The sequence below is a fragment of the Musa acuminata genome, chromosome BXJ1-8 (genome assembly GCF_036884655.1).
Source record: "Musa acuminata AAA Group cultivar baxijiao chromosome BXJ1-8, Cavendish_Baxijiao_AAA, whole genome shotgun sequence".
Classification (NCBI taxonomy): Eukaryota; Viridiplantae; Streptophyta; class Magnoliopsida; order Zingiberales; family Musaceae; genus Musa; species Musa acuminata.
Genome location: NC_088334.1, coordinates 3,937,501 through 3,961,845, shown reverse-complemented (window position 1 = coordinate 3,961,845; position 24,345 = coordinate 3,937,501). Strand labels below are relative to the sequence as shown.

The window sequence follows — 24,345 nt, the reverse complement described above, 5'->3', positions numbered from 1 at the left end:
TCACTGTTCTTCTTGACATTACTCTTTTTCTCTGTTACGATTTTTACTACAGTTTGTGTTTTGGCCGATCCACATATAAGCCGACAAGAAAAATCACAGCGTGCTGGATTCGGATCCTCTTTCATGTCTGTAACCTGATCCGTGTTTCCTAATCGGGTGCTTCTCTGGGTCCAACGTCAACGCATCGATTGGACCGCGTTCGTGGGCTCCGCTCGAAATGGGTTCGGCTCGAATCGGATCCTCCAAGATGGATCATGATCCGGATTCCTTGTACGCGCGGATATTATCCGCTGTTTTTAGCCCAAGTGTGTTTGCTCTCCTCTCTCTCTCTCTCATGGCGATTGCCTTCGCTGCCTTAAACCCTCAGCTTTCCGTCTCTCCATTTCCATCTCCCTCACCTCTCCTATCGTCCGCCTCCTCTTCCGTTCCTGTTCTTCGAATCCAAAGATCGGTTCTTTCCCGTTCCCGTCTCCGTGGTTCAAGTGCTTGCGTCTCCTCTCAAGCTCTCCGGACAGGCGGTGAGGAATTACCCGACGAAGACTCAGTCGAATTCGAGAAGAAGGATACGGACATCCATAATAAGAAAAAGAATACGAAGAAGAAAAAGCTCAGGCCAAGTTTCTGCGACCAGACTCTCGAACGATGGTCCGTAAAGATCTCCTCCCGCAGGTCCTCTTTCCCCTGGCAGAACCAAACGATTCAGCCATCTCAGGGCTTGTCTGCACCGGGTACACCTGTTGATCGATCCTCAGGTAACTATGAGGCTGCCGATTTGGATTCTCGGGATCAAATTAAGAACTTTGATGAAGAGCGACGGAGAACAAGTTTGGATTTAATTGTTGAGAAGTTAGGCGGAAGTGTGGTTGATAAATGTTCAGATTCAGGAGTTTCAGACGGTTCTTTGGAGCGTTCTGTTGATGAAATTCCTCCGAACCATGGCAGGAGCATTCCTTTTAGGAAGCGGTCGATTTCAGCTCCATGGGATCATGGAGCTGAACATGGACAAAAACATATTCATTCTGGTTTTGTAAATGAGACTTTGATGAAGAATTTTGAGTTTGGTGAAGAGGATGAGAGGCACAAGGGGACCTCCGTGGATGCGAAGAGGAGAGGCTTCTCGGACCAAAGTAAGACTAGCTTGAATTTCGATGATAATTCAGGTGTCTCTGTCGAGGGAGGATTCCATGTCCTTTCCACTGACAAGACCTCTCAAACGAGTTCAGTGGGAGGTTCTTCATTCAGAGACCATGGAGTTGATCCTTTGGAAGCTGATACGGACCCCAAAGTTGCATTTCAGTTGCCTATAAGAGACTATGATTTGAATGAAAATGGAGGAAATAGTAGGGTCAGTGTGATAGTTGATAAACTAAAGGATTCTATGGGTTCAAGTGCCCCCAAAATTAATGTGTGTGCTTCTTTCGATAAGTCTGCTTCTAAACATGGGTCTAATCCAGGCAATAATGTCGTTAAGTTGGTGAGTCCAGTGTTATTACCTTGGGAGAGAGAGACTGATTCTAAGGAGGGAGAGCAGTTGCACAGAAGTAACACTGAACTGGCAGAGAGGACCATTCCAGATCCAGAGCTACGAAGGCTCAGAGATGCTGCATTAAGAATGAAAGAAAGGATGACTGTGGGGCCAGCAGGGGTGACTGAAGCAGTTGTGAAAAGCCTTCATGAGAAGTGGAAGGAGGCCGAAGTGATCAAGTTAAGGTTTGAAGGCACACCTAGTTTGAACATGAAGAGAACACATGAGATTTTAGAGGTTAGTTTTTCTTACTAAAGTTACATTGATTGTTGTCATGTAATTGTTCTTCCCCTCGAATAAAACTATCTTTAAGCGTTCTAAGAATCTGCATTTGCAGTCTTTAAATGCATGTTCATTTGTCAAAAGGATAGCTCATTGATGCTAAAGAAGTCTGTGATAGCATTAATTCTGGGAAAAGTGAAGATAATAGTATCACAATTTGCTTAACTGATATCCATTTCACACTAATATCACTTGGACCAAGTTGTTTGTCTTGTAAGTGAGTGTAGTGGTTTTGATCAAAATGTCATAATTCAGAATGCTGTTGAAGTTTGAGCAAGCTGATCGAAGAATAAAGAAGAAGTATATAACCTAACAAGACGAAGACAGTTCAAGCAAAAAGAATGGAAAAAGATTATTGATCTGTTGCTTTGCATTACAAAGCTTAAAAATGTGAGAAACTAGATGCAACTAATTCCTCTTCTGTGTGTGTATCTGTTGCTTATGGACCATTTCAACTTTGTGAATTATGTATTGTTATTCCTAATGTGGGTATCCTTATGGATCTTTTATGGTTGTAGTTGTTCTTTTAAAGTCTCATATTTGACAGCTGCTATAAGATCCTCCATGTGTCTCATGTGTTATCCTCAAGCAGTCTATCTTATATCTATATTTATAACTTATAGGAAGAACTCGTCTAATCAATCTTTCGTTCCATATATGCATTGTGTTAATCTATTCATCCATAAGTAATCTTTTATTTTGCATCTGCAAAAGTAGTTTCTTTATATGCATGCATTGTGTTTCTCGAAACTAAAGATTCCATCTAGAATTTGATCAACCGATAGAAACATAGTAGCATGCACTCTTCTGGGAAATTAGTTACGTATTTGCATCTTTTTCTGCCTGCCTGAACTAATGAAAGATAATTTTCTGCAATAGATTGAGGTCTTGAGGTTTCAAATCACTGTAATTCATCATTTTATCATGATCGATTTTTAATGTTTTTAAATTTTCATTTGGGTGGGTGGCCATTCTTGAATATTTAAGTTTACAGTCTCTGCATCCTATCATTCCATGCTTTAAATAAGATACTATTTTGGGTGGCTAATGATTTGTCTTTTAATAGAAACCATCTCATGCAGCAGTGGTGGTTTTGAATTTCCCTTCTGTATTAGCCATCAGCTCGAACCATTTGCCTTTATAAACAGAAACATCAGTGCATCTTTCCTTGCAATTCTTAGGATATATGGTGTTTTTCTCTTCCAATGGATTTACAATTTTTCAGTATATAATTAATCATTTGATAAGAGATTGGCATTGGTATTTAGCCATTTTTAACTCATGGTATCTGAAGTCTTTAGCAAAGTTGTCTTCATGTTGATGCTCTACTCATGGACTTGTTTGAGTGCATTTACTTCTTCTAATTACAGACCTTGACCGCATGCAGTCTCTTTAATGACTTCTAGTCTCTTAACTTGGACCTTGGTGGCATCTGTGCTTTTCTTATTAAGTCCTAGTCTCTCATTTTGTTTGTCGAGTTCTGAAGAAAAAATGATTGTTTTTAAATTTAGTGCAGAATTGATTCTAAGACTATTCTTGCTTGTTGTTCCAAGTGGCCTGGCTTTAGTTTCTGTTGCTTTTGTTATCTCTTTATTAAATTAATACTTTTCATCTCTAAGGCTTTTTATTTAAGAGCTAACATAAATTACTTTACCAGAATAAAACGGGAGGTCTGGTGATTTGGAGGTCTGGAAGGTCAGTTGTGCTATATAGGGGAATGACATATGAACTGCCATGCATCCAGACCTACTCAAAACTTGCTAATACTGACTCTAACTGTATCCCTTCAATCAAGGATTACTTCGTTCATATTACTGGGAACCCATCAGAAGAGTCATTTAACATTTCAAGAAGATCTGCAGCTGATTCTTCTACCTGCGGAAATCCATCTGAACAATTTCTAGATACTTCTGATATTGACAATATATTAGATCAGTTGGGACCACGATATCAAGATTGGTCTGGTCGTAACCCACTTCCAGTTGATGCTGACTTGCTTCCTGGTGTAATTCCTGGTTATGCACCACCATTTAGACTTCTTCCTTACAGGACCAGAAGTACTCTTAGAGACAGAGAAATGACAGCTCTGCGAAGACTTGCTAGAACAATGCCTCCTCATTTTGCTCTAGGTATGTCATGATTATCAAATTCATGAAAAATCTACTCCGTCTTTTACATAATACACATTTTCTTGTAAGATGCCGTCATTATTTGTCCATTCTGTAGGAAGAAATAGGCAACACCAAGGCTTAGCTGCTGCTATTGTGAAGTTATGGGAGAAAAGTTCTATCGCAAAGATAGCCATTAAACGTGGTATACCAAATACATCTAATGAGAGAATGGCTGAAGAAATCAAGGTGGATAATATTACATGATTTACGTTGGGTAGGAATTAGACATATGATAGTGTTTTCTTTTATTTGAATATGTTCTTGGATAAATTTCTTAGTTAATTACTCAATCTCATTGGCATAAAGACTATGTTATATACAGATACTTTCTGTATTACAGTACATTATAGTCTGATTTTTGCATTGTATTTTTTTTGCTATTGCTTCTGGAGAGGATTATTTCTTCGTTCTTTGGTGGTTCAGGTTATAACTTGCAAGTTTGGCCCTAAAATCATGAATATGCAATAGCTACATATTATCTGTAAACCTCTTGTAAACTTGAAGCCTTTCAAGATCAAGGATTTAAATGTTTGCACAAAGATGTCTGGATTCCTTGGTTAGTCTTTCCATTTGATGCTTTGTTTCCTGAGCACAAGTTCCCATAAGAATAAGGGAGCATCTTTAAGATTAGAGATTATCCTTTTTGTTATACTGTGCTTAAGATTATTTTTGCTGCTACACTTTTTTTTTGGTGGCATGGCAAGTTGCTGGTCCAGCAGTAATGATGACCAAATTTATAAATTTCATGGTATTTCTAATTTATTTAAGTTTACAAACTATACCTTTTAGTGCTGCTCCACTAGCTGTTAATATTGTTTGTGGAGGTCAGTTTCTTGCAGCAGTTGAAGTGCTTAGAGAATTTTGACATTGATGTTTATTCTGTTGAAGCAGAAAATTTCTCCATTTTTCAGCCTCTCATTGGTTATGTTTCAAGTATCCTGGCAACTATTTTTCCATTTTTCAGCTTCTCAATAGTTATTACAATTTTTTTGGACTTCTGCCTGTGGTGGTCCAAATTTTGCTGTCCTTGGTTGGCCTTTAGTTTTAGATGACATTCTGTAGCTACCTTTCTGATATATAATCTATGGCAAGTTGCACGTGTATCAAATGCATCCGTAGTTACCTTGTGTATAATGTCATTCATGGCAAGTTCTGTGTATTTACCCTAAGAGACAGGATTCCACTTTTCTGTCTCATTGTCAATTGCAAATTACTGTTCCTTTAAGTGCCTCGTTGTCCTTGGTTGTCCTTTAGTTTTAGATGACATTCTGTAGTTACCCTTCTGATATATAATCTATGGCAAGTTGCACGTGTATCAAATGCATCTGTAGTTACCTTGTGTATAATGTCATTCATGGCAAGCTCTGTGTATTTACCCTAACATACCAGATTCCGCTTTTCTGCCTCATTGTCAATTGCAAAATTACTATTCCTATAAGTTCCTCTATATGGCAATTGTATGTGTCTGGATACAAACTTCTTACCATTAAGTATGATATTTTGATGCCAAAGAATGGAAGCTTTAACCAAATTGAAATAACAATATTGTATTGTCAAATTCCTGAAATATTCCAGGAGAATATATCTTTCATCTGCAATATTAAAATAAGTGCTTAAGGAAGACTAATTTGTTTAAGGTTAATTACATTACTTCTAGAATTTTTAACAAATAACTTATTTATTATTATTCACACCCCCCCAAAAGTTACTCCTGGCTCTGAATTACATGGCAGAGTAATGATTTGGATCCCTTTGTAATTGAACATTTGAATGCATGTTCTCATAGTTTATACTTGGTGGTTTGCTAATGATAACAAGGTGTTAAAAATTATCAGTTCAGATTAAAAAAAAAAAGAGTTGACTTACAATAAAAAGCTTTACTAAGAAATGCTCTCTTTCCATCTAAGAGAATTGTGTTTTCATCTGTAATAGTAACTCAAATTATAAGGTTTGAGGTCCTTTAAAATGTTTCAGCAGATTTGGTTTGCTAAACATGATATATTAGTGTATATATGAGTGCAAAGAAAATGACATGAAGTTGTACTACTTAAAAAGATGAATAAACCTCAGCAGAATTATCCTGAATAATTAATGTACAATTGATCTGCATGGTCACTTAGGATGTAACAGACATTTGGTTGGTACATCAAACTAATCTAATGTACATATGTTGCCCTTCTCTCTGCATGTGCATGTCATATTTTTTTCGTTTTTTGGATTAAAAATTGTCTGTTTATTGGTGTCACTATAACTGCAATATAGTTCTGACTTCACAATTCTATCTGCAGAAATTGACAGGGGGAGTGCTTGTTTCTAGGAACAAGGAGTATATCGTCTTCTATAGAGGTAATGATTTTGTGACATCTTCAGTTATGGAGGTGCTGTCGGAGAAACAGAAACTAGTGACTATTCACCAGGATGAGGAAGAAATAGCCCGGTTAAGGGCATCAACATCAATAGTTGCTCATGTCAAAAGTCGTAAGGGTCAATTAGTTGCTGGTACACTTGCAGAGACTCTGGAGGCCAAGAGTCGCTGGGGAAATCCATTTAGTGCTGAGGAAAGAGAAATGCTAAAGAAGGATATGGTTTTAGCTAAACATGCATCTCTTGTTCGATACCTTGAAAGAAAGCTAGTATTTGTAAGATTTCCACTATATCTACTGTATGTCAAAGATTACCCTCTTTAGGCTTCCATCGGAAGCCATTTGGACTTTATTGAACTTGATCATTAATAGCTACATCACATTCTCTTTCAATTATCAGGCAAAAAGTAAGGTCAGGAAAGCAGAGAAGGCTTTGGCCAAAGTGCAGGAATTCCTGAAACCAGCAGATCTTCCAATTGATTTAGAGACTGTCAGTGATGAGGAGCGGGCCTTATTTCGTAACATTGGTCTTAAGATGCGGGGTGCTCTACTTCTTGGTAAGATCAGTATATCTGTATTGCTTTCGACTGTTTTGAATCTAATGCAGATGATGATGGTTAACAGTTATTTTCACCATATTACACTATGTCCATTCCTCAGGGAGACGGGGAGTTTTTGATGGAACTGTTGAAAATATGCACTTGAACTGGAAGCATAGAGAACTTGTCAAGATTCTTGTGAAGGGAAAAAGTTTTGCACAAGTAAAACACTATGCAATTTCCCTTGAGGCTGAGAGTGGTGGAGTATTGATTTCACTTGATAAAACTACGAAGGGCTATGCAATTATCATATACCGTGGTAAGAACTATCAGCGGCCTCCAACTTTGAGGCCCAAAAATCTGTTAACAAGGAGGCAGGCATTAGCACGCTCTATAGAGCTTCAGAGACGGGAGGTAACATCATTGCATTTATTTACTTCTGTTTTGTCTCACAGATGTTGTACTTCTTCTGATCCATCTCTTCCACAATGTGTGAATTTTCAGGCCCTGATTCATCATATTTCAAGTCTACAGGAGAAGATTCAGATTCTAAAATCTCAATTAGTATGAATTATCTAGTTAATTCACTTTTTTTGTTCTGGAAACCGTTATTTCTTCATGTTTTTATTCCATATTTGAGTACATGTTGGTTCTTTGCGAACTAGTTTCATTTGCTACCATTTGTCTACAGGAGCAAATGGAGGATGATAAGGGATCAGGAGAGAAGGACTTGGACCTGCCGGTTGATTTATTTTCAGATGACGATGTGGAGGTGAGTTCACAGACTATTGTCTTTCAGGTTCATTTGTAAACTATGCACTATAATTTGTTTCTAAAGCTATCCAAACTTTCAGTTATCTGCCCGTGCCAATTTGCTAGTAACTAGTTTGGCAATCAAAAGGATGACATAATGTTTGCCTAACTGTAGGTTCTTCCATGAGCTAGGTAGATTGACACGTAGGATTTTGTATATGAACTAGCTTACGCAAACATTAAAATCCCTTGGAAAGCCTCAACCAACCTCTTCTGCAAGTTAATGTAACTGAATGTATTTTTTGCGGGAACTAAAGCTTTTTTCCCCACCATAACATGGATTTTTGACATACGACTTGTGCCCATATCAGGATGAAGGTGAAGAGGCCTATCTTGAAACATACAGCAGTGGCGCTGAGGAGGACGAGGATGTTTATCGGTGAATTTTTAGTTGCTAGTGACATCGTTCCCGTCTTCGTTCCTTCATGGACCAGCATTTTATCATCAAGAAAGGTACTACTGCTATTTGAGGAACAAGCTGGACCAGGTTCTCTTATGCTGAGGCATTCTTGATGATGTTGGTAGGGAACGTGCCTCCTCACAGTGGTGGTTCCTCGAGGACTTGGGTGATCTTTTGGAGTAATTCTGAGTGCATCAATCGTCTTCAAAAGAGTTTCCATATGCGGTTTCGTCTTATTTATTGATAGCATATAAGCAGTCATCATATTTACTTCATGAGCTACACTCATTCTCAATCACATTTTGAACTACTAATCAACCATTCATTTGTTGATCTCTTGTTGTAGGAAGTGGCAAAGGCTATGATAGATAATTTGGCTCGTTCATTCCCAAGAGCCGTAGTATATTGTGCTAGCAGGCAAAGATAACAAGTTCATCTAATTTTAACTACTCTCAATATCTTTAGGCTACAATATATATGTATATATAATAGAAAAGAGTTGTCTCTAACTCGATCAAAGAACTGATGCATACATAGATCAGTAATGCTTCTAAACATGTTGATTTAGTCGGTTCTCTAGCAAAGGGCAGGAAGAGATCAGTAATGCTACTTAACATGATTGATTAATAGCAACGCTGAAGGCCCACAAAATTTTCCAGTAATGCTACTTGACATGGCTGATCATGTTCCTAAATCTCACAAATTGGCATAAATTTCAGATAGGAAAAAGTATGCATCAGACTTGATTTGGATGGTTGTATTCAAATTCAAATAAAATAACATTTAAAATGTTTATAAATCATTTTATGGCCATTTGAATTTCTGAAAAAGAGCTTATAAATGATTATAAATCATTTATGATTTATTAAAAAATTATAAATGATAACGCTCCTATCATATGAAATGATTATTTTTTCCTCATCTTTATCGGAACCACCATTACCTATTTTTTCTTGTGCCACTTTCATCATTGTCTTTGGTTGAACTCCAAAGGCATCACACTCAAAAGAGAAATTATAATCGATAGTATTATTGCATGTGCGCGATGAAGGAGGATGATAACGGAGCAACTTATACATAAAGGCGTAGGTGATCATGGGAAGAGAGAATGACAATCGACGGACAAACGGAGGACAATAGCAAGCGACGATAGAATGGTCATTTTGAGAAAATAAATATTATTTGAGAATTTTTTAAAATTAAAATGCTCTATAAAAAAATCCTAAAATTATTTTTTATTGGAAATTCGGCCTTCATTTCAATAAGGATTTACAGGACGTCAGGCAAACCATTCTGCCACGTGGACCGTGCTAATTCACATGAGACAGCCTCGCTCAATGTAGGCCATCCGTTTCTAATCAGACGGCAAATACTGCAGCGTACAGGGCTATATATATATATATATATATATATATATATATATATATATATATATATATATATATTGGAGGAGAGGCTTACTCTCAAAACGCATCTCGATCTCATCATCGACTGCTCGTTCTGAGGTGCGATTTCCTTTGAGGCTTCGCGTTCTTTATCTGCACTCGAATATTTCTCATCTTCTATCGTATCTTTTCCAGTTGGAAGCCTCTTCTTGAGTCCGTCAAGGGTTAGGGTTGGTACCAAAATCTTAGGGTTTACTGTTTTGAATCTTGGGAAACCCTACAATGGGATGGTTTTGGTCAAGGTATGAGTTCGAGAAGGGATTTTTGGCGGGAGGAAAAGAAAGAAAACCTGAAATAGTTGGGACATCGGGGTGTTCATTTTGATTCTCTTCGTCTTGTTGGTAGTTTCGTCACCACAGAGGATGATTTCCTGTTGACGACTAATTTCGTGGTGACCTCCTTTTGAAAGAATTGTTAGTCTGGTTCTAATCAGAAAGATCAAGAGGAATTCCAGAAAGGTACAGCTTCTTGATGGGTTAGGAGGGAGCCCTTTTGATATTTCTTTATTACAACTTCCCCTCCTATAATTTGTACAGCTTGGTTATGTTGGAAGGTGATGGATCCCATGTATTGTAGATGCTCTAGGCCCTTATTGTGAGGAGGCTCGATGCATCTTGCATGTGATCGGCTGTAGGTATGCATGCTAATAGTCACTGTGTATGTGTAATCGGTGCATATGGAATCTGACTATAGTTTCGTAGAATTCCATGCTGACTTTTTTATGGGTGGAAGATAGACTTGGTTTGAGACCTTAAAGTAACACAATTTGCTTAAGCTCATTTCTTGTAACTTATTTTGGTGCATGTGTACTTTAGCTTACCCAGCCTCGCAAACATATCATTTCTAGAGGAGTTCCTCTGTCAATCATGCTATCAAGTTCTATGAAATATTTTCGTATAGATGTAAGTATAACACAACAATAATGCCATAAAATCTCAATTATTTGGAATCGACTACATTTGACTATATGGATCTTTTGCATCATATGCTCAGTTTAGAGCATTTAAATTTTTATTTATAGTTTTTTGCTAAAATATTTTTAGGTTTTCCTGTACCTCTCATTGTACCACTGATAGTTTTTATCTTATCTCTTATGACTACCATGTTTGTAGGTCTCATGAGGACATATCCATATCATTTTATTTTCTATTGAAACAATATCTAATTGTTAACAAAAACTTTCTTTTTCTATCTCATAGTAACTCCACAAATCCATCTTAACATTCACATCTCAGTAACATAAACTTTTGTATATGTTTTTTATTAATTATCCAACACTTGGATCCATAACACATTGTTGGTCTCACCATTAATTTGTCTTTTAATCTCAAAGTTGAACACATAAGATTCTTGATTCCTCTCATTATTTTAACTATCCTATTTTTACTCTATAAATAATATATCTTGTTGAGTAATTGATCCAAGATACCTAATGTTACTAAAATTTCATCCAACCTAGCTATACCCTCATGTCTATTCCTAATATTGCTAAAATTTCATCTCATATGTTTAGTTCTAGTCCTAATTAATCTAAAATCTCAAGTTTCAAAGGGTTGCCTATGTTCTTATCAATTAAGACATTGTCATCGATAAATAAGTTCATCCATTATTAATGTGAAAAGGTGTAGACTTAATGTAGATCTTTGATGTAGTCGAAACTCATTAGACATACTCTTTATAGTTCTAACATTAATGGCTACATTGTCATATATATCCTTAATAACATCAATATAATTAGTTGATGCATCTTTTTTTTTTTTTTTCTAAACCCCACCATAATAAATCATATGGGAACTCTATCATAGGCTTTATCGAAATCAACTTAGTGCCATGTGGATGACACTAGTTCTAATAGGAATTCCAGAAAGGTCCATAGCATGTGTCTGCCACTTAGTGCCGAGTGGATGACACATTAGCTAGCCACCTTGATGTTTGTGTTTGTCACTTGGCATCATATGAGTCAAACTGCAAATTGGTCAAAGCTGGACACTGGAGCATCTATGATTTATAAGCTGGAGTAGTCTTGTGCTGAACACCTGTTTGTTTTGACAAAACTTGCCATACTCGGATAATATGAATGAATTTACAAGAAAATTTTATTGTGTTGCAAATGGTCCAGAACTCTATTGTACATGGTATGACGGCAGCAGATAGGTTAAGTTCATTTTGGATGTTCCATTTTAGTGAATGTCATTTTTCTGAATGTTTATCAAAATGCACTTACTGATGGCAAAATACTGAGGGGAAAAAAAAATAGTTTTCTGTTTGAGATGAAGGCCTAAGTCAGTGTTATTTCGTGGGATATTTATCATCCACCCTTTCCTGTGTTTCCTCTGATCTTATTGAATGTCAAGTTCTTGCTGCCAGCCTTCACTTTTTTCCCCTTCCCAAACCCCCCAACCCACACCAACCCCCCGCCCCCCCTGACCTCTGTTTTTCTGTTTATTAGCCTAATTTGTTTCATCTTCTCAATATGCCTTTCTTAATTATTTATCTTGGATAATTTGGAGATCTTGGATAATTGGTTTTTCTCAATTCTTGTTGTTTCAATCAATAAACATACGAGAAACTGGAGCAGTTAGCATATTCAATAATTGAACTTACGAGTCTTGTTGAGCCATCTTATGAGTCATTGGTATATAACAAATTGGGATTCTTCAACTATCATGATATAGCTTCATTGTACTTTCCCCTCTTCTAACTTATCATTTGTAAGGTTCCCATAATCTCAACATTTTGTATGGGCCCAATGTAGTAGGTATGGAACTGAAACCGACAGTTGCTTTGAGAGCTCTCCTAGCAATGGGAATAGCTGTTTTCACCAAGGTGGGTGCAGCAACGAAGGCTGCTGGCGGCATAAAAGTAGGAGCAGCTGTGGCGGCCGTTTCGGCTGCTGCAACAGCGGCAACCACGGGAACCAAGCACCAAACCGAAGCTTCCAAGCCAACCTAAAAGCTATGCTGTTCAGAATGCTGGATCGCCGGAAGAAGCATGCAAAAGCCAATAATTTGAACCGGCCGTGTGTTCCGAGAAAAGTAACTTGACTGAGCGTAATATAATTTTTGGCTTCTTCTTAGTAGAGAAGACCTAATGGCAAATTGTTTTCATTTGGTAAGTTTTTTGTTTCTGGATACTGGTTGAAGTGTTTTTGGGCGTTTTCACAGGAATAAGTTATATATTGTGAATAGGCGTGGGAGATTTTGCACAGCCAAAGTTTGTTGAGTTCCTTCCATACATTTCTGCGTTTTGGTTTCACCCTATTATTGTTTCTTTTGACTGAATTTTTTTCGTGCAGAGATCATATTGTTTGTTATATATCTATAGAGGAGTTTGCATAGGATCCGGTGGTGGATCCATCCATAATTCCTTTCCTTTCCTAATCGGACAAACTTTGACTTCAGGAGGGCTTGACAGGTCTGGAATCAGTTGCTTTCATCCACAAGAATCTTTTGTTCATAGATTATCGTCATTTACGGTACATAAAATAATTTGCAGTTGGATATTTTATTATTGATATCAGACAAGCCAAAAAGATAATAAAAGGTAGAAGCGGCTTATTATTCATCTTTGGCTCCTCCTCCATACTTTTAAGAAGAAAAAAGAAAAAAGGCATCTTTTGCTTCTCAGTGAGCAGCATCATGGATATAGAACTGATCTAAAGTCGTGGCAAGTATACGTTGGTGAGCTATCATCTTTGCATCTCTCAGTGAGCAGCATCGCGGCTATAGTACTGATCTAAAGTCTTGGCAGGTATACGGTGGAGAAGCTCTCGGGGAAAGATGCGTAGCATGGTCCAGGCAAGATCAAGCGACTGGAAGATATTACGGGTATCATACGCTCCTTGAGTTACAAACTTCCTTTCAAACTTGTCTAGGAACTCCAGGTACAGCTGCAGTTTCAACCACAAGATTAGTAAGCAGGGTTATTAGCATATCACAAAGTGTGAAATGCAGAGAGCGAGAGAGAACCAAATCCTCAGACGAGAGTGCTTCCTCTCCGACAACTGCTTTCATTGCTTGAACGTCCTTCCCAATTGCATAATTGGCATACAACTGAAATGCAGGTTGTCAATAATAAAGAGGAGAGATTTCCAAACGTAAAAAAGCCATCCAAGTTTTAAATCAGTCACCAACCTGGTTAGACACATCAGCATGATCACGACGAGTCATACCCTCCCCAATGGCACTCTGCAAAAAGAGAAAATTAGCAAAGAGGTAAATTAACAGCTACCATAGCTGCTAATAAATGGTGTCCACTACAACCGAACAGGGTCCTCCCCCCGTGAAGAAGCTAACCTTCATCAACCGTGAGAGAGATGGCAGCACATTGATAGGTGGATAAATCTGTCAGACAAATTCAAAAAGAAATTTTATAATCCATCAGCAAACCAAACTAACAAATAAATAATGGCACCAAAAGTTCAAGCCAAAAAAAAAAAATCTGTATTTCAAGCAAGATAAAATATCAATAATAAATAACTGGGTACGTAATGGAGAATGCCTCCACTCCCCATTTTACAAAAGAATATTATTATAACATGGAATACCTGTCGATTGTGAAGTTGCCTGTCAATATAGATTTGGCCCTCGGTGATATAGCCTGTAAGATCTGGAGTGGGATGCGTAATGTCTGTTGGAAAACATTAAGCCATCAGCCATCCGCTTTGTAAGTAATCTAAAAAATGTAGAAAGTCAAGGAAACAAAGTGGTATCTTAGAATAAATAGACTTTAAGCAAGGCCTCAAAAAGACCAGAAAGCCTCTCTTTTTCTTCCTTTCCTTTCTTTTTTTTTTTCCACCTCTCGCAAGTTCCAACACTAAAATGAAATGTAAATTCATTAATATTAGGAAACCTATACGGTACCATCATTTGGCATAGTTAAGATCGGTATCTGTGTGATAGAGCCCTTTCTTCCTTCTATACGACCAGCACGTTCATATATTGTTGCGAGATCGGTATACATATAGCCTGGATAACCACGTCGACCTGGCACCTCCTCTCGAGCAGCAGACACCTAAAATCCAAAAGGTGTTTTGCATATAACCTTCTTCAAAGAGGCCTAAGTGTTTGATTTATTGTCACTAGTCATGATAGAAACTATAATCAGATTGACAATGATAAATTCAAGAAATGTCAGAGAGAAACGGAGAAGTTCAAAATCCCAAGGCTGAGAATCAGTATCTTGCACAAGCCTCTAAAAATTTGCAATCTTTTTATACAAGCAATTTGCAAGAAGCACACATATATTTATAGCTTTGAGATAGTGGATCATGCATAAAATTGGTTTCTAAAGAAATAGTTCTCATGACTGTACAATCTAAATAATGCATAGAAAAATCGATAACAAATATATTAAGCACAATAAATAAAGCAAGCATAGTAATACGATGGACATGGTCTTGACATTCTTTCTGAAGCAGAAGTGCAGTACAGAAACAAGTAGGATCCTAACTAGTAACTACTACTCCGAAAAAATCCACCACCTGCCAACAGAAGATATTACATAAACTAGACTCTGAAAAGTGATGTCACCTCACGAAGCGCATCAGCATACGAGCTCATGTCAGTCAGGATGACAAGAACATGCTTGCCACATTCATAAGCTAGATATTCTGCAGTCGTGAGAGCGATTCGAGGCGTAATAATTCGTTCAATTGTTGGGTCATTTGCCTGAAATATAATGATACTAAAGATGAAATCATAAAAGCATCAAAGGCTTCTTATCCCTGAGTCAACGTTAGCTGAATTTAGAACATGATGGTTTGCACATATTCTAGAAAAGGTACCAGATTTAGGAAAAGTGTCACTCTCTCCATTGAACCATTTTCTTCAAAATCACGCTTGAAAAACTGTGCTGTTTCCATGTTGACTCCCATTGCTGCAAACACTATAGCAAAATTGTCCTCTTCACCATCCTATCAATTTCAGAGGAAAATTTTAAACTACATGCAAAATAAGAAAAGTATTGCACCAAAATTGAAATGCGGATAAGCGAAATTTTATACCATATAAAAGTCACTTAAGTGATGCTTCTTTCAGATTAAATGACAGAACAAACAGGATGCATGAGATCATTAATAACAACTAAGTTTACAGTCAGCTCATGGATAAGAAACTTGATCTTAGTCCTTTTTCTTATTCATGATCTTAGGTCTTTAAAAAGCATAATGTTATTTTAAGGCCATTAAAACTAGGCAAATTAACTTCTAAAGTAGGCTGCAACAACTTAATGCCAACTGATGTCAGTGAACAAACTTTGCAAAACAACATAGATTATAAGCATAGGCTTGATTTTTAAAATAACATAATCTTAGGTTTTTAAAAAGCATTGTGTTATTTTAACATCATAGATTATAAGCATTGGCTTGCTTTTTAAATTAACATAATCTTAGGTTTTTAAAAAAGCATTATGTTATTTTAAAAACCAAGTCTATGTTTAATTTATGATGCTTTATAAAGTTTGTTTAATAACATCGATTGACAAAAGTTGATGTGCCTAGTTCTGATGACCTTTTTTCTCCAAAGATGACCTTGTGTGAGGTTTGAAGAGGATATGCTCATACCACTATTTAAGAAAACCTATTTTCATTTGTTCAACATTTATGAAAAGAAAAACTTTCTTAGAAACAAAAGAAGTCAAAGTCACAAAGCATCTTTCTAGTACTCTATAGTTGCTTACCTCCAAGAGATTATCAGATTTTTCCAGCCTCTTCACAAGACCAGCCTGACGACAAATCTGAGCAGCAATTTCATTATGTGGAAGCCCAGCAGCAGAGAAAAGAGGGATTTTTTGACCACGAGCAATGGAGTTCATCACATCTATTGTAGAAATCCCTGTTTGAATCATTTCTTCAGGATATGTTCTCTCACTAGGATTGATGGAACTTCCTACAAGGAAATTCATGAATAATTCATAAGAATTTCCATACGTCCTAAGAAACGGAAGTAGGATAAACAAGAAAGGTGAAATGATGTCAAACATGAGAATTTGGTCCTCCACAATATACCAGAGATATCCAAGTATGCCTCAGGTAATATAGGTGGGCCATTGTCAATAGGTTTTCCTGAACCGTTAAAAATTCGTCCAAGCATATCCAGCGACACAGGTGTCTTGAGGACCTGTGTAAAGGAAAGAGAGGAAAAATTAATCCCTAGGACCAAAATATGCCAATATATCTACGCAAGGGAAAGCATATACACTACATGGTACAAGAGGCCAATGTTTCTCTTTAAGTTGCCAAAACCAAAATAAAAAAGATTTAACATTGAACTCTTTAAGATAATAGAGATGCAATCATGAATAAGTGAGATGAGATTAAGAATACCCACGGATGTTCTATTTAAATAAAATATTTTCTTATAGTTTTTACATCACCCAATACTTCAACAAAAGGTAATTAGAAAATCAATTGTGCACATAACTATCTTTATAGCTGCAAGAAGATAAATTTTGGATCTATTTTTTATTATTTTTATATTTTATATAAAATTTATATATTCAAATGTTTCACTGCATTCTATTTTTTATTTTTAAAAACTATTTTCTTTTTTTATCGTAATCTCGCTAATCTGATCTGATTCACCCTACCAATCTTAATCATACCACCCTTAGCTAACATCAATCTGACTTTTGTTCCAACACTCCTTAACACAATTACATGCAGACATGGGATGGAGACAAAGGGGTTTAGAATTGAACAATTCAAGGTTTACATGATACAAAAAAATTGAAGCATCTCTGCAAATGGCTTTCTCAAAAAGACTCTGAATTTCATGACAAAATTCCGGATAATAATGATGAAATTACATAAATCAGACAACAAATAGAAACATATGCCATCATAAAGTTCAGAAGTAGAAACTTAAAATAAAATACCATACCTCTCCTGTGAACTGAACAGTTGTATATTTATTGTCAATGCCAGAAGTTCCCTCAAATACCTGAGATGGGGATAGCACAACGATAAAATCATGTGAACAATAAAAACCAAAAAAGTTATCAAATATACAAATAGATAGTCTATGAACTAAAGAACAGGATGTGATGCCAAATAGACAGTTAAATCACATTTGATAACAGTACTACATACTAGCAGTTCAAGTAGCTAGAAAGAAAATGGTACTATAAAGTATAAAGTAAACCACAAAAATCTGTAAGTCTGAAGACATTGCAGAAGATAAATGTAAATCTATGTATATGTTTGTTAAGACAGACAACTGTGAAGATGACATCACCTGGCAGAGAAGCAAGATAGCATGTTCAATATTTCAATTAATCTAGCACCACATTAAACAGATCCAAGCAGTAGTTAAAGAGTAAAAATACCACACTTAATTATAAAATATTTTTGGCCTTTGACCAGAAAACCCAAGCAAGACTGACACTAAAATCAAGTAGCAAAGACATTCACTACGTGTCATCGCTAAGAGCTAGCATGCTCTAATCAACAAAAAAAGTGAGAAAAAAAAACTCTGGAGCATAAAGAAGTGGTAAATGTCATTTCATACACTATTTATTGATTGTATCAGCAAATAAGAAAACAGAGAGAAAGATTATTACCAACCTGAACAACAGCCTTTTCCCCATCAACTTCCAGGACCTGACCACGTCGAGTTGTCCCATCTCCCAAACGTATATTAACAATTTCTTGATATTTAGGACCCTAAAATAAATTGATGGAAAACAATAAATCAGTTGTAAATTTTGAATTCTAAGTTCAAGCATCAAATAATAATGCTATAAGTAACTCTGCACAGGAGAAATGCCGTAGGCACATGTAAATAAAGTAAATTATCAGTAAAAGGTAAAAGTAGACAGCAGACACACCTTAACTTTGTCCAGGATGACAAGAGGACCTGCCACTCCAGAAACAGTCCTGTATTCTGTACACAGAAAATAGAAGGCCCCAGAATTACAACTATAGGGGATATGGCCTACTATTATTCAACAGGGTTTATGAAAATTCAAGAAAGAAACATGTTAATCTATAACTTGTCATGAGAACTAAAAGGTAACATTGATGAGATCAATATGGGCATCAAGCTGCACAAGTGTGTCAGTACCTCCAAAGAGAAAACCAAGCTAATAATGAAGCTTATTCAAATAAAAGAAGAGGTGCTAATATGGCCTAAAGAAAGATGGTAGTATGTTTCTTTGGTTGTACATGTCCCATATAATTAACCATTTCTTTTGCATAAGGTTGGACTTAGCTAGCACATCCAAATAACGACTAGAACTAGAACCATGTTAGTATAATTTCTCTCTTCTTACATTACTTGTGGTCAAGATCTAAGCATCATCTTTCTGATTGCTCAGAAACAAAATCTTCTTTTTTGTTCAGTTTAGCATGTCTCCATTTCTTAATGAGAGCATGAGATGATTGGTTTGTTGTGCAAAACATTACTAGTAAAAATGTACTGAATTTGTGTCTGACTAAAAAAATTATCTTTGGAATTTTGAGGTAAAGGTGCCACATGCTTTTTTTTTCAGTTCTTATTTTACCTTTTACATGCCTTTTGTTTTAACTTGCCTCTCAGTTAGGTTGCCTCTGGAGTTCACTTGACCTCTAAAAGCTATAGTCTATGGTTCATATAAACTGCAGTCTAGACTTTTGATGAGTTACTAAACAGAAAGGTCACGTTGCACATGTGATTGCCATTTCTTCCTTGTACTTTAAAGTAACATTTTGTATCAATAAACCAATTAGCAGCATATAACCCCGTATGAGCAATATCATTGAAGTCTTTTGTCCTTTATAATTTTGTATATATCTTTTTCTGCTAGTGGTATACAGTTTTAAGATATCCAATTGACTTAAGTTGATGAGTGTGAACTGAGTTTAATGACATGGTAGATTATGTACACACTGAAAGGCTTTTATCAAATCGGAAAGCCCAGAGTAAAAAATCTCACTGTCCTCAAACAAAAGGCATCATACTATATATGGCTCAAGCTTTGTGTCCTTTCCTTTTCTTTTGAAGGGAAAATAGAAAAATCACATTCAATCCAACATTTCTATGGATGCAGGATTAAAACAAGCAGATAGTTATTTGAGGAATAAAAAAGAAATACAAACAGCACTATCTCAAAACCTCAAAGAGGATATAAGAATATTATTTTTGCCAACTGTGGTTGAGGAATGGACCAAACTTTGTTCATATGGTAACAAAAATGCATCATAGGCAACAGAGATATACTGTAGCATACCCATGCCAATCTCCAAGCTTCCCTCCTCCATGTCAATGCTGTTTTGGGCCACAACCATTTTCACGGGAAAGCCTATATTCAAGGACGAAGATATACTAAGCAGATCATAGCTCAAGATATAAACCTTGAACCATGATTTCCAAGATATGATAGAAAAGTATATTTACTTGGTAACCTTCAAAAGCCTTAGATGCCGCATGTTATAATCCAAACAAAAGAAAAGACATGCTAATAACCGAATCACCAAAAAAAATTTGGCCAAGTACAGTAAGATATCTTGGAATTCTTTAAGTTTTCCTTTCATATCATTTGCACTCAATCATGACAATCCCAAATGCAAATGACATAAATCCCAAACAGAGAGACTGCGTTCTATTCACAAAACTAACCATTTGCAGTGCTGTAAAAGTCGTCCTGCGAAAAACCCAAGAGAACAGCCAGACTCTCCTACTATACATAAATAAACGAAATTCCAAGATCCCCACGGTGAAAACTGAAAACTACATCACAAGATTCCACTAAAGAATTAACAAAGATCCATTACCCCCAACAACGAACTGACAAAACGTAACATCCGTAAATCATAAATTCTCAACCATAAATTTCAAGAAAAGAACAAGAAAGAAAAATAGCACTAAGAACGAAATCTGCGCAAACCAAAAGATCGATCGAGGAGCCCATTTACAGCGCCATATAGAAAGATCAAGCAAAAAGAAGGAAACAAGAAATAGGAATCGTAACAGGAGATTGATGTAGAACTGATACCCTAGTGTACAGCAACCCGTAAGTAGCAACTTCAATCAACCAATCGAAAGCAAGGATCGTAAGAAACAAGATGATCCAACAAATAAACCAACTCGAGCGCGTAATTTCTCCAACATTCTGGCGTAAAATGGGAAGGCGGGGAAAGAAGACGGTACCTTCGGATGCGGTCACGGAGAGAGAGAGAGAGAGAGAGAGAGAAAGGCGAGGAGAGCACGTAAAGAACGTGACTTCTGTGGGACATGAGGTTCCCCATTCGTTATGTTTCTTGATCGCAGCGATCACGTTGGAGATTCATCGTCAACCGTTGGACCATGATCAGACGGAGGACGCTGGTCACAGGTGACGGAGCCCGTTTATGATGGCGAAATGAGAAGGAAAAGTGTTTTGCTTGGGAAGTCTACCCACAGGCGACAAGAGACAAATCGTACCAGGTGGGACCCAACCACGACACGCCAATGCAGAGAAGGCCAACTCAAGATCACATTTCTCTTTGGATTTTTCACGCTTTGCTGTGAGAAGCATAGACTGCCAATGAACTTTACAGTAAAAACGATGACAACAAAATGAGAGGACTCAAATCAAGTAAATTACCTCAAGAAATGTCCTAATTTCGTTGGGCCTCAGAACAAGAATGGCAACAACTTCTCCTGGAGGGGATAACACGCCTGGAAGTAACAATTTAAAGGTAAAATGTTTAGCAGCATAAACAGAGCAACGTTGCTGGAACGACGTTATAGCTCTACAGTTAAGACTACATACTTCGATCAAGTCTTGGAGAGAACATCTTTGCAGTGCCTGCATCAAATTGTGCCCTTTTCCGCTCCTTTTTCTTCTCTTTTGTTGTTCTATTCCTCTTAATTCTTATCCTGCTTTTCCTTACCTTGTTTGGCTCATCCAAACATGTCCTCGCAAAGTGGTAGATTGATGATGGAAGCTTTTGAGTCCTCCCAGGCCACGAGCCAAGTCAGTATGCGCCAGGCTGTGCAAAGAACAGACTATAGTTTAGAGTTTGGGCTTAGAAATGAGACCACAAACAAATGCTAAAAGCAACAATATCATTTGGAACTCACGTAAATTACCTTTTGTTTTGTGAGACCTTTCTGCATCTTCTCACATATGGGCCATAAACATCAAATGGAGGATAAGGCTTTCGATCCAAATTGATATCAAGTACAAAAACCCAAAAGAAATCATCAATTATCTTGTGATGCCATGTCAACAACATCATGAAAATGCTAACACAGAGCAGAACATGTTCAATCACCAGGAACTATCTAGCATTATTACCTAGTAATGCAAGTGCAGTAAACCTCACTTCTGTCTTAATTTCAAATCTGATAATGGCATAAAGAATGATATTAGTCTAAGAAACTAGATTAAGAAAAATCTAGGTTTTGTAGAGTAACAGAACTATGAAACCATAATAATTTTTTTTTAATATATAACTTGCATGGTTTTAGTTCACTTATAAATGTTTTTAATATATGTACATATATATATTTATATTTATATTCATGATTGACTTCCTTATTTTTGTCAGATTTTTTAAGTCATGAATTGTTAATGTAAATGTTTCATGTTTAAAAGCATCATAAGGTTTCATGCTTAAAAGTATCATAAAAGGAAATAATGCGCACATGGAGATTTTAAGAAATTGCAAATGTCCAATCAACATAGAAATTTTAAAAATCATAATCTTGACGAATGTCATGAAGTTCAATAATAAGTAAATTGTCATTATAGAAGCCAATCATAGAATATTAGGTTCCACATTACAAATTCTATATGGAGAAAAGATCTACTAGACACCTGTAGCAGCAACTGAAGTTGTGGAGGAAAGCAGAGACTTTCCATGGTGAAGGTGAAGCCAAATAATGGACAATTAGCTCCACACAGCTTGAGTGTACCAAAATAGAGATACAGATGGAGTTTTAAACGGTGTTGATTGAGATACAAAACTAGAAGACTAGGTATCACTTTGATAAAGAATAAGATGAGGTGAAATGATTAATACTAATGATACGATGAGAGATAGAAGAAAACATAAAAAGACTTTAATGAAAACTATAAATAAAAATTTAAGTATTATGGACTTAACTAAATATATGACTTTTACATATCTTAATGACGACAAAAGATCTACGTAGCCAACCCCAAATAGTTGAGACTTACGATTTTATTGTTGTTATATAAGGAAAGAGATGATTGAAATAGGTTCTTTTAAAAATTGAACAATCGAATAAAGTTTCTACATTGTAGGAAAGCATTTGTTTCTTATTAGTCAGTCGATTATTGTCTATGATGTCTTATTATTATCTAGCAAAATAAGATTGTTTTCATTTTCGTACTCTAATGCTTCCTCGTAAAGTTCTCGTAATATGGAGTCATCACGATACAATTGATACCACGACTCTATCATCTTTATATCCATAGAATATCTCATCAAATTCACCCTAAAAACAACACATTTTAAATAAAAAAACAAGTTGTCAATAATACACATAATATGTCTTTGTTGAAACATCGTAAAATAAATTATTGCATCTAAAAAAATTTACAGATAATTTTTTCTCACTAGTATTACTTTAATGATTTGTTTTTAGTGTCAAATGAGTCTTATCCTCTTTGTAGATTGACTGTTTAGTTTTTATTGCCAAATAATTTGGTTTTGTGTATATCTCACTTATATATTTATTGTTTTAGACAAAGGCATTGAAAATATGAAGAAAGCAGGGTGATTAAAACAATCTACTTATTGAGGCCAATAGAAGAAAAAAATCAAGGAAAAATCTACTTTACAACCAATAGAATATCTTGCCATTAGTAGTCTTTTGAAGCATTCTTTGGCACTTCTTTTTTCTTTTTCCCCTGTTGTGTTGCATCTCAATCAGTACCATTTGAACACCATCTCATCTACAAACAACGAAACTGATATTACCACGAGAATTATTTTGCTTGGTTCAAAGAAGAAATAGGATAGGCAAAATCTCACCCAAAAAATAATCCTTCAACAGCGAGTGTTCCGAGAATCGTGGCGATGCGTCTGCTTGTCCATCCAACACTCATAGCTTGCGCATTTCCCGTTCTTGCCCAGCAAAGTAGAAGGCCCCGCAGCTGTGTCAAATCAGTAAAGACTGGTAGTTGAGACCGGCTGGTAAAAAAGAACAAGCACTGCTCTAAAAATAAGACAGCAAACCTTTGCGGTCCAGCCAATGCGGGGCGACTCGAGGACAGGGAAAAGATTCCAATATCAAAACAGCAGCGGCAGCGACTGGAAAAGACAAAGACAACGCGTCTGCACCACCGCGAAAAAGCACAAAATTGAGACGTTGAAAGGGGAGGAGGAGGAGGAGGAGGAGGAGGCCACAAAAGTCGTGTAACCACCCTTTTTCCTCCAAGAAAGAGACGGAAACTGACCGAGAAATTAATTCCTCGTGATGCTGCATCTGTTGCCCCGAAACTGCCACCCACCTCCCTCTCCTCTTCTTTCCGACCACCATATCAGCGATGCCACATCCGTCGCCCCCACACACCGTCTTTGTGGATCTCTTATATATACCGGGGTATTACTAATTCCTGCACCTCACGGTCTCACCTGCCACTGGTCTCGGTCGACTCCACGCTGACCGCTGATGGAAGTAGACGGGAGGGAGATGCCCCGTTGCCGGACCACCGTGCTGCAGGACCAGGAATCCGATGAAGCGGACGTCCCGATGATATTACTCGATGAGGAGGACGAGATAGTAGAGGTGGAAGAAGAGGCGGTGGAGGAGGTGATGAGGTGGCTGGAGCGAGAGATGAGCGGGGCCACCGTGGGGCCGGTGGCAGGGCCGCAA

General features: G+C 36.9%; 2 protein-coding genes and 2 long non-coding RNA genes across 9 annotated transcripts; 3 read left to right on the top strand and 1 right to left on the bottom strand.

Annotated features, from left to right (window-relative positions):
* Positions 1-85: 85 nt before the first annotated feature.
* LOC103994325 (CRM-domain containing factor CFM3, chloroplastic/mitochondrial) lies at positions 86-8,426 on the top strand. Of its 3 annotated transcripts, XR_010475759.1 has the most exons (11): positions 86-1,762; positions 3,465-3,936; positions 4,034-4,164; positions 6,267-6,324; positions 6,490-6,617; positions 6,742-6,898; positions 7,002-7,294; positions 7,385-7,444; positions 7,572-7,652; positions 8,005-8,146; positions 8,219-8,426. XR_010475759.1 is itself a non-coding variant. In XM_009414651.3 (9 exons), the coding sequence occupies exons 1-9, from the start codon at positions 218-220 to the stop codon at positions 8,074-8,076; spliced, it is 3,162 nt and encodes a 1,053-aa protein (XP_009412926.2). In that variant the 5' UTR covers positions 87-217; the 3' UTR covers positions 8,077-8,426. The 3 variants fall into 3 exon arrangements, 1 of the variants encoding a protein (XP_009412926.2); XR_001979412.2 differs by having other exon boundaries at positions 87-1,762; positions 6,267-6,617; XM_009414651.3 differs by having other exon boundaries at positions 87-1,762; positions 6,267-6,617; positions 8,005-8,426.
* Positions 8,427-9,526: 1,100 nt separating this feature from the next.
* On the top strand, positions 9,527-13,048 carry LOC135587102 (uncharacterized). 2 transcript variants are annotated; one of them, XR_010475756.1, is made up of 3 exons: positions 9,527-9,598; positions 12,294-12,952; positions 13,034-13,048. It is a non-coding gene; the product is annotated as an uncharacterized LOC135587102 (long non-coding RNA). The 2 variants fall into 2 exon arrangements; XR_010475757.1 differs by having other exon boundaries at positions 9,535-9,598; positions 12,297-12,952.
* LOC135587103 (uncharacterized) lies at positions 9,605-10,241 on the top strand. The gene is made up of 2 exons (XR_010475758.1): positions 9,605-9,996; positions 10,115-10,241. It is a non-coding gene; the product is annotated as an uncharacterized LOC135587103 (long non-coding RNA).
* Positions 13,019-24,067, bottom strand: LOC135587100 (V-type proton ATPase subunit B 2). Of its 3 annotated transcripts, XM_065078094.1 has the most exons (24): positions 23,927-24,067; positions 23,706-23,804; positions 23,502-23,623; positions 23,328-23,422; positions 21,797-21,843; positions 21,589-21,656; positions 21,269-21,488; positions 21,101-21,174; positions 20,938-21,018; positions 20,665-20,838; positions 19,745-19,816; positions 18,365-18,420; positions 18,102-18,200; positions 17,419-17,478; positions 16,545-16,656; positions 16,217-16,425; positions 15,324-15,452; positions 15,070-15,207; positions 14,401-14,551; positions 14,085-14,167; positions 13,834-13,881; positions 13,672-13,725; positions 13,507-13,590; positions 13,019-13,427 (listed from the first exon to the last, which is right to left on the bottom strand). In XM_065078094.1, exons 11-24 carry the CDS (start codon positions 19,800-19,802, stop codon positions 13,242-13,244), a joined length of 1,467 nt encoding a protein of 488 aa, XP_064934166.1. In that variant the 5' UTR covers positions 19,803-19,816; positions 20,665-20,838; positions 20,938-21,018; positions 21,101-21,174; positions 21,269-21,488; positions 21,589-21,656; positions 21,797-21,843; positions 23,328-23,422; positions 23,502-23,623; positions 23,706-23,804; positions 23,927-24,067; the 3' UTR covers positions 13,019-13,241. The 3 variants fall into 3 exon arrangements, with proteins under 3 accessions (XP_064934166.1, XP_064934167.1, XP_064934168.1); XM_065078095.1 differs by lacking the exons at positions 21,101-21,174; positions 21,269-21,488; positions 21,589-21,656; ... (3 more) ...; positions 23,706-23,804; positions 23,927-24,067 and having other exon boundaries at positions 20,938-21,034; XM_065078096.1 differs by lacking the exons at positions 20,665-20,838; positions 20,938-21,018; positions 21,101-21,174; ... (5 more) ...; positions 23,706-23,804; positions 23,927-24,067 and adding an exon at positions 20,510-20,658.
* Between the last annotated feature and the right edge of the window lie 278 nt (positions 24,068-24,345).